At 45.5% G+C, this 9,667-nt stretch overlaps 1 protein-coding gene across 1 annotated transcript in view; it reads left to right on the forward strand.

The window, feature by feature from the left end:
* Positions 1 to 8,694: 8,694 nt before the first annotated feature.
* LOC309556580 (tigger transposable element-derived protein 1-like) overlaps positions 8,695 to 9,667 on the forward strand; it is a gene marked incomplete at both ends in the record, with an annotated part of 1,707 nt that continues 734 nt past the window's right edge. Inside the window, one exon of the mRNA XM_082259022.1 lies at positions 8,695 to 9,667. This exon is cut by the window's right edge and continues 734 nt beyond it. Within this exon, the coding sequence (XP_082115148.1) occupies positions 8,695 to 9,667 (973 nt within the window).

Raw genomic sequence — 9,667 nt, forward strand, 5'->3', positions numbered from 1 at the left:
ACTGTGTTCTACAAACTACAATCGATATTGCTGTGTGGTGTGGGATTGGAGATAGGCAGGTGTCAGTGATCCACATCCATTTTTCTGTGTGTGAGCTGCAGTGAACACAATCTTTTTGGGCTGCAGTGAACACAATCTTTTTGGGCTGCAGTGAACACAATCTTTTTGGGCTGCAGTGAACACAATCTTTTTGGGCTGCAGTGAACACAATCTTTTTGGGCTGCAGTGAACACAATCTTTTTGGGGTGCAGTGAACAAAATCTTTTAGGGGTGCAGTGAACACAATCCTTTTTGGTGTGCAGTGGACACAATCTTTGTGGGGTGCAGTGAACAAAATCCTTTGTGGGGTGCAGTGAACACAATCTTTTTGGGGTGCAGTGAACAAAATCCTTTTTGGGGTGCAGTGAACAACATCCTTTTTGGGGTGCAGTGAACACAATCTTTTTGGGGTGCAGTGAACAAAATCCTTTGTGGGGTGCAGTGAACACAATCTTTTTGGGGTGCAGTGAACACAATCTTTTTGGGGTGGAGTGAACAACATCCTTTTTGGGGTGCAGTGAACAAAATCCTTTTTGGGGTGCAGTGAACAAAATCATTTTTGGGGTGCAGTGAACACAATCTTTTTGGGGTGCAGTGAACACAATCTTTGTGGGGTGCAGTGAACACAATCTTTTTGGGGTGGAGTGAACAACATCCTTTTTGGGGTGCAGTGAACAACATCCTTTTTGGGGTGCAGTGAACACAATCTTTTTGGGGTGCAGTGAACACAATCTTTGTGGGGTACAGTGAACAGAATCTTTGTGGGGTGCAGTGAACACAATCTTTGGGGGGTACAGTGAACACAATCTTTGTGAGGTGCAGTGAACACAATCTTTGTGGGGTGCAGTGAACACAATCATTGTGGGGTGCAGTGAACTCAATCTTTGTGGGGTACAGTGAACACAATCTCATACTGAAGGTTTGAGGGTGCTGCCTGTTCCATACTCCCCCTACTCCTCATCTAGCCTTTTAGGGGTACAAACAATAGTAATTGGGGCCTAGTGTGGTTGTGTACGTGTGATATACATACACTTTTTTGGGATCATATTTTCTATTCCGCTATTTAATCAAAAACCTTTGGGGATCAGTTAAATTGGGGGATAGTCTGTGTTGGTACGTGTGAGAGAGATCCACCTTTCCAAGTTGTTGGGGTTCATCTCATACTTCTGAAGGTTTGAGGGTGCTGCCTGTTCCATACTCCCCCTACTCCTAGCCTTTTAGGGGTACAAACAATAGTAATTGGGGCCTAGTGTGGTTGTGTACGTGTGATATACATACACTTTTTTGGGATCATATTTTCTATTCCGCTATTTAATCAAAAACCTTTGGGGATCAGTTAAATTGGGGGATAGTCTGTGTTGGTACGTGTGAGAGAGATCCACCTTTCCAAGTTGTTGGGGTTCATCTCATACTTCTGAAGGTTTGAGGGTGCTGCCTGTTCCATACTCCCCCTACTCCTAGCCTTTTAGGGGTACAAACAATAGTAATTGGGGCCTAGTGTGGTTGTGTACGTGTGATATACATACACTTTTTTGGGATCATATTTTCTATTCCGCTATTTAATCAAAAACCTTTGGGGATCAGTTAAATTGGGGGATAGTCTGTGTTGGTACGTGTGAGAGAGATCCACCTTTCCAAGTTGTTGGGGTTCATCTCATACTTCTGAAGGTTTGAGGGTGCTGCCTGTTCCATACTCCCCCTACTCCTAGCCTTTTAGGGGTACAAACAATAGTAATTGGGGCCTAGTGTGGTTGTGTACGTGTGATATACATACACTTTTTTGGGATCATATTTTCTATTCCGCTATTTAATCAAAAACCTTTGGGGATCAGTTAAATTGGGGGATAGTCTGTGTTGGTACGTGTGAGAGAGATCCACCTTTCCAAGTTGTTGGGGTTCATCTCATACTTCTGAAGGTTTGAGGGTGCTGCCTGTTCCATACTCCCCCTACTCCTAGCCTTTTAGGGGTACAAACAATAGTAATTGGGGCCTAGTGTGGTTGTGTACGTGTGATATACATACACTTTTTTGGGATCATATTTTCTATTCCGCTATTTAATCAAAAACCTTTGGGGATCAGTTAAATTGGGGGATAGTCTGTGTTGGTACGTGTGAGAGAGATCCACCTTTCCAAGTTGTTGGGGTTCATCTCATACTTCTGAAGGTTTGAGGGTGCTGCCTGTTCCATACTCCCCCTACTCCTAGCCTTTTAGGGGTACAAACAATAGTAATTGGGGCCTAGTGTGGTTGTGTACGTGTGATATACATACACTTTTTTGGGATCATATTTTCTATTCCGCTATTTAATCAAAAACCTTTGGGGATCAGTTAAATTGGGGGATAGTCTGTGTTGGTACGTGTGAGAGAGATCCACCTTTCCAAGTTGTTGGGGTTCATCTCATACTTCTGAAGGTTTGAGGGTGCTGCCTGTTCCATACTCCCCCTACTCCTAGCCTTTTAGGGGTACAAACAATAGTAATTGGGGCCTAGTGTGGTTGTGTACGTGTGATATACATACACTTTTTTGGGATCATATTTTCTATTCCGCTATTTAATCAAAAACCTTTGGGGATCAGTTAAATTGGGGGATAGTCTGTGTTGGTACGTGTGAGAGAGATCCACCTTTCCAAGTTGTTGGGGTTCATCTCATACTTCTGAAGGTTTGAGGGTGCTGCCTGTTCCATACTCCCCCTACTCCTAGCCTTTTAGGGGTACAAACAATAGTAATTGGGGCCTAGTGTGGTTGTGTACGTGTGATATACATACACTTTTTTGGGATCATATTTTCTATTCCGCTATTTAATCAAAAACCTTTGGGGATCAGTTAAATTGGGGGATAGTCTGTGTTGGTACGTGTGAGAGAGATCCACCTTTCCAAGTTGTTGGGGTTCATCTCATACTTCTGAAGGTTTGAGGGTGCTGCCTGTTCCATACTCCCCCTACTCCTAGCCTTTTAGGGGTACAAACAATAGTAATTGGGGCCTAGTGTGGTTGTGTACATGTGATATACATACACTTTTTTGGGATCATATTTTCTATTCCGCTATTTAATCAAAAACCTTTGGGGATCAGTTAAATTGGGGGATAGTCTGTGTTGGTACGTGTGAGAGAGATCCACCTTTCCAAGTTGTTGGGGTTCATCTCATACTTCTGAAGGTTTGAGGGTGCTGCCTGTTCCATACTCCCCCTACTCCTAGCCTTTTAGGGGTACAAACAATAGTAATTGGGGCCTAGTGTGGTTGTGTACGTGTGATATACATACACTTTTTTGGGATCATATTTTCTATTCCGCTATTTAATCAAAAACCTTTGGGGATCAGTTAAATTGGGGGATAGTCTGTGTTGGTACGTGTGAGAGAGATCCACCTTTCCAAGTTGTTGGGGTTCATCTCTTACTTCTGAAGGTTTGAGGGTGCTGCCTGTTCCATACTCCCCCTACTCCTAGCCTTTTAGGGGTACAAACAATAGTAATTGGGGCCTAGTGTGGTTGTGTACGTGTGATATACATACACTTTTTTGGGATCATATTTTCTATTCCGCTATTTAATCAAAAACCTTTGGGGATCAGTTAAATTGGGGGATAGTCTGTGTTGGTACGTGTGAGAGAGATCCACCTTTCCAAGTTGTTGGGGTTCATCTCATACTTCTGAAGGTTTGAGGGTGCTGCCTGTTACATACTCCCCCTACTCCTAGCCTTTTAGGGGTACAAACAATAGTAATTGGGGCCTAGTGTGGTTGTGTACGTGTGATATACATACACTTTTTTGGGATCATATTTTCTATTCCGCTATTTAATCAAAAACCTTTGGGGATCAGTTAAATTGGGGGATAGTCTGTGTTGGTACGTGTGAGAGAGATCCACCTTTCCAAGTTGTTGGGGTTCATCTCATACTTCTGAAGGTTTGAGGGTGCTGCCTGTTCCATACCCCCCCTACTCCTCATCTAGCCTTTTAGGGGTACAAACAATAGTAATTGGGGCCTAGTGTGGTTGTGTACGTGCGAGATACATACACTTTTTTTGATCATATTTCCTATTCCGCTATTCAATAAAAACCTTTGAGGATCAATTGAATTGCGGGATAGTCTGTGTCGGTACGTGTGAGAGAGATCCACCTTTCCAAGTTGTTGGGGTTCATCTCATACTTCTGAAGGTTTGAGGGTGCTGCCTGTTCCATACCCCCCCTACTCCTCATCTAGCCTTTTAGGGGTACAAACAATAGTAATTGGGGCCTAGTGTGGTTGTGTACGTGCGAGATACATACACTTTTTTTGATCATATTTCCTATTCCGCTATTCAATAAAAACCTTTGAGGATCAATTGAATTGCGGGATAGTCTGTGTCGGTACGTGTGAGAGAGATCCACCTTTCCAAGTTGTTGGGGTTCATCTCATACTTCTGAAGGTTTGAGGGTGCTGCCTGTTCCATACCCCCCCTACTCCTCATCTAGCCTTTTAGGGGTACAAACAATAGTAATTGGGGCCTAGTGTGGTTGTGTACGTGCGAGATACATACACTTTTTTTGATCATATTTCCTATTCCGCTATTCAATAAAAACCTTTGAGGATCAATTGAATTGCGGGATAGTCTGTGTCGGTACGTGTGAGAGAGATCCACCTTTCCAAGTTGTTGGGGTTCATCTCATACTTCTGAAGGTTTGAGGGTGCTGCCTGTTCCATACCCCCCCTACTCCTCATCTAGCCTTTTAGGGGTACAAACAATAGTAATTGGGGCCTAGTGTGGTTGTGTACGTGCGAGATACATACACTTTTTTTGATCATATTTCCTATTCCGCTATTCAATAAAAACCTTTGAGGATCAATTGAATTGCGGGATAGTCTGTGTCGGTACGTGTGAGAGAGATCCACCTTTCCAAGTTGTTGGGGTTCATCTCATACTTCTGAAGGTTTGAGGGTGCTGCCTGTTCCATACCCCCCCTACTCCTCATCTAGCCTTTTAGGGGTACAAACAATAGTAATTGGGGCCTAGTGTGGTTGTGTACGTGCGAGATACATACACTTTTTTTGATCATATTTCCTATTCCGCTATTCAATAAAAACCTTTGAGGATCAATTGAATTGCGGGATAGTCTGTGTCGGTACGTGTGAGAGAGATCCACCTTTCCAAGTTGTTGGGGTTCATCTCATACTTCTGAAGGTTTGAGGGTGCTGCCTGTTCCATACTCCCCCTACTCCTCATCTAGCCTTTTAGGGGTACAAACAATAGTAATTGGGGCCTAGTGTGGTTGTGTACGTGTGATATACATACACTTTTTTTGGATCATATTTTCTATTCCGCTATTTAATTTAACTGGGCCTCCATGCGAGACCTGTGTGCCTTGTTGCGCTGTTTTGAGTACTCCACCAACATGGCCAGTGGCAATGACGCCGTTCTCAGCTTAACTATCCCACTTCTATGCCTCCTTGAAAAAACAATTCGGGCGATGATGGAAGAGGATGTGGCACAGGATGAGGAGGAGGAGGAGGATGAAGAGGTAACATTTCCAAGGCTTTCAGGGCAGTCATTCGCAAGGGGCTCCGAGGGTGGGTTCCTGCACACGCAAACGCCAGGGACGCAATTGTCCAGCAGGGGCACAGTTCTGGAGGATGAGGAGGATGAGGAGGAGGAGGAGCTGGAGGAGGAGATGGAACCATGTTCACAGCAGGGTGGCACCCAGGCCAGCTCATGGCCATCACTGGTGCGTGGCTGGGGGGATACAGAGGACACGGACCATACACCTCCCACAGAGGACAGCCTTTCGTTGCCTCTGGGCAGCCTGGCACACATGAGCGATTACATGCTGCAGTGTCTCCACAACGACCGCCGAGTTGCCCACATTCTAACTTGTGCTGATTACTGGGTGGCCACGCTGCTGGATCCCCGTTACAAGGACAACGTACCGTCCTTAATTCACTCACTGGAGCGCGATCGCAAGATGCGCGAGTACAAGCGCACGCTGGTAGACGCCATGCTGCTGGCATTCCCATCTGACAGCGGGGCCACAGTGGAAGCACAAGGCAGAGGAGGAGGAGGAGGAGGTCGCCAACGCAACCAGGGCACCGCCAGCACCTCAGAAGGCAGGGTTAGCATGGCCGAAATGTGGAAAAGCTTTGTCAGCACGCCACAACAAACAGCAGCACCAGCAGCTCAGATGGAACGTCTTAGCAGGAGGCAGCATTTTACCAACATGGTGGAGCAGTATGTGTGCACACGCCTACATGTAGTGAATGACGGGTCTGCCCCCTTCAACTTCTGGGTCTCCAAATTGGGCACATGGCCTGAGCTTGCCCTTTACGCCTTGGAGGTGCTGGCGTGCCCTGCAGCCAGTGTATTATCTGAACGGGTATTTAGCACGGCTGGGGGCATTATAACAGACAAGCGCAGCCGCCTGTCCAGAGACAATGTGGACAAGCTCACGTTCATTAAAATGAACCAGGCATGGATCCCACGGGACTTTTCCGTACCTTATGCAGAATAGCAATGGATACCGACCTTACCCACCCATTGTTCCATTTTTGCTCTTTCTCACTCTTTTGGGGTGTACCCTCATTTAAAATTTGTGAAAAGAAGCAGTGTTGGCTACCTCGTCCTCCTCCTCAGGGCCAGATTAATGTAGGGGCTATTGGAGCTGCAGCTCCAGGCCCCTACCTTTTATATAGGCCCCGGGTTGGCCATATTCACTGTTACCGCTCTTCTGTCACTTGTAAACACAGAAGTCTGGCTTCTATGCTCGCTTCCCCAGGCAGCACCCTCAGAACCTCCCCACACAGCGTGAAGGCCGGACAAGGAGGGACAGTTGGCGATGCATGGATGTGTTTATGGGCTTCAGAGACAGCATCCCATGTTGAATTAGGCATGCATGGCTGCACCCTTCCTCCTCTGGGTGCATGGCAAGGCACGGCCCTAAGGCCCTTCAAAATCCTCAGCACCAAGCCCATGATGCTGTTAATCCGGCCCTGGTCCTCCTCCACCGCCGCTTCCACCTACACCGCCCATAGGTGTGCGCAGCCTATTGCATTAAGGTGTGCACCCCAAAGTTGAAATACACATGCATGTGTTTGTCAGCAGGGAGAGTAATGTATCGGGGCCATGTACCTGTAGGCAAGGAGAAATAGAGCAGAGCAGGTCCCAGGGAGATCTTTCCCATCTCCTCACTGGCAATGCTATGTGCCCTAGGTGATTAGGGTGTGCCCAGGCACACCCAGCACACCCTGTGCGCACGCCTATGTCACCGCCACATCCACCACCACCTTAACCTCCCTCCTACTCCATATGGGCCTCGTCCTTCAGAGATGAAGAAGAACATTGTTTTATTTTTCTGTTTTTTTTTGTTGTTTTAAGTTATTTCCCTATCCACATTTGTTTGCAGAGCACTTGCCATGCTCTTAATTACGTTTTGCTGCCATTTGCAGCACTCTAGCCCTTTCCTTTGGTGTTTTAGAGCCATTTTAGTGCCTTAAAGTTCGGGTCCCCATTGACTTCAATGGGGTTCGGTGTCCGGGAAAAGTTCGGTAAAAGTCCGGGACACGGACCCGGACTTTTTTTTAAAGTTCGGCCGAACCCGTCGAACACGGACATCTAGGTGTTCGCTCAACCCTAATTCTTAGTAATTACTGACTTAAACCTGACCAAAACAAGAGTCTAGTAGACATCCCAGATGTGATAAATTTGAAACACAAACACATGAATTATAATGGAATCAATAATATTATTTTATTATTTAATATATAATATATATAATAAAATTAGATTATTGATTAGATTATAATTCATGCATTATATATTATATATAGATATATGTGTGTATGTATATACAGTGGAACCTCGGTTTACGAGTACCGCGGTTTACGAGCAACTTGAAAGACGAGCAATCGTTTTTCTTTTTTTTTGCTTTGGTTTGCGAGCGCCGCTTTGATATACGAGCGGCGCCCGCACCCGGAAGTGACGTCATCAGCCGAGCCGAGCCGAGCCAAGTGTCTCCGATAACAGCAGAGCGGATGGGCGCAGAGCGGATGGGCGGAACCCCTGCACCTGCATACTACAGACGTGAGGCAAATTAACGTGAGAAACGTAAGGCAAGTCAAATTATGAAAGAACTGTACTGATTCTAATCAAACTAATGGCAGTGGACAGTGTCTCTAAAATAAGTGCCAACAGTGCTAAATAAACTCTCCCAGGACAGGATCCTTCACATGCAGCAGCTCTTTCCATAGTTCACCACCCTTATGTCCTATAAAGTAAAAAACACAAAATACTGTACACTGCACAATACTGTACATGTACAGTATACAGTACAGTACAGTACATACTGTGTTTTGTGAATGACACCTGGATATAATCTGTTGACTGGTGTGCAAGGGGCCTAAAGTTTGACACAAGAAGCTGATGTGCGGGCATTGCCTCAGGAATAAATGTACAGTACCAATGTGAGTTTTTGATGGACCATTTACAGTACAGGCTGGTACAGTACATGAACACAATGAATGCCTTGTACAGTACTGTACTGTACTGTATACAGTACATACAGGCTGGTGCAGTACACAGGGCTGAACACAATGCCTTTTACAGTACAGTACAGTACAAATTCTTCTTTCTCTTTCTCAATGCAGGATTGTGGGTTATCATTTCACCATCTTTGTTGGCGTACCTCACCAATAATGCCCCCAAGTAAGAAAAAAAAGGTGGAAAAGGAAGGCAGTAAGAAGAAGGGGGTGATTACAGTGGATGTTAAAAAAGAAATCATTACGAAACATCAACAGGGTATGCGAGTGTCCGACATTGCAAGATTATATCAGAAGTCTACTTCAACAATTTGTACAATTTTAAAGAAAAAAGAAGAATTAATGGGGCTAGATGCAGCAAAAGGAGTCTCTAGAGTATCAAAGCAGCGGCCACGTGTTCTGGAAGATGTAGAAAAGTTGCTTCTTGTCTGGATAAATGAGAAGCAACTAGCAGGTGATACTGTGTCCGAGCACATTATCTGTGAGAAAGCAAAGGCCTTATACACCGACCTTGTAAGCAAACTGCCAGGTACATCGCAAGAACAGGAGGAAGGCTTCAAGGCAAGCAGGGGATGGTTTGATAACTTTAAGAGGAGAAGTGGCATCCATAGTGTTGTGAGGCATGGAGAGGCTGCGAGCTCTGACACTAAGGCAGCTGAGGCATTTATTGTCGAGTTCAAAGAGCTCATGGTTTCCGAATGTTACCTGCCCCAACAGGTTTTTAACTGCGATGAGACGGGGCTTTTTTGGAAGAAGATGCCAAAGAGGACCTACATTACAGCAGAAGAGAGTGCACTGCCCGGTCACAAGCCCATGAAAGACCGTCTTACCCTCTTGTTTTGTGCTAATGCAAGTGGGGATTTCAAAATCAAGCCCCTGCTCGTGTATCATTCTGAGAATCCTCGAGCCTTCAAGAAGTACAAGGTGCAGAAGAGCCAGTTAAATGTTATGTGGAGGTCCAACAGCAGGGCTTGGGTCACTCGTATCTTGTTCGTTGAGTGGATCAATGAGGTCTTCGGTCCTTCAGTGAAGAGATATCTCTTAGAAAACAATCTGCCACTCAAAGCCTTGCTGCTAATGGATAATGCTCCTGCTCATCCTCCAGGCCTTCATGATGACTTACTGGAAG

Source organism: Pelophylax lessonae, assembly GCF_965119305.1.
Source record: "Pelophylax lessonae genome assembly, chromosome: 5".
Taxonomy (NCBI): Eukaryota; Metazoa; Chordata; class Amphibia; order Anura; family Ranidae; genus Pelophylax; species Pelophylax lessonae.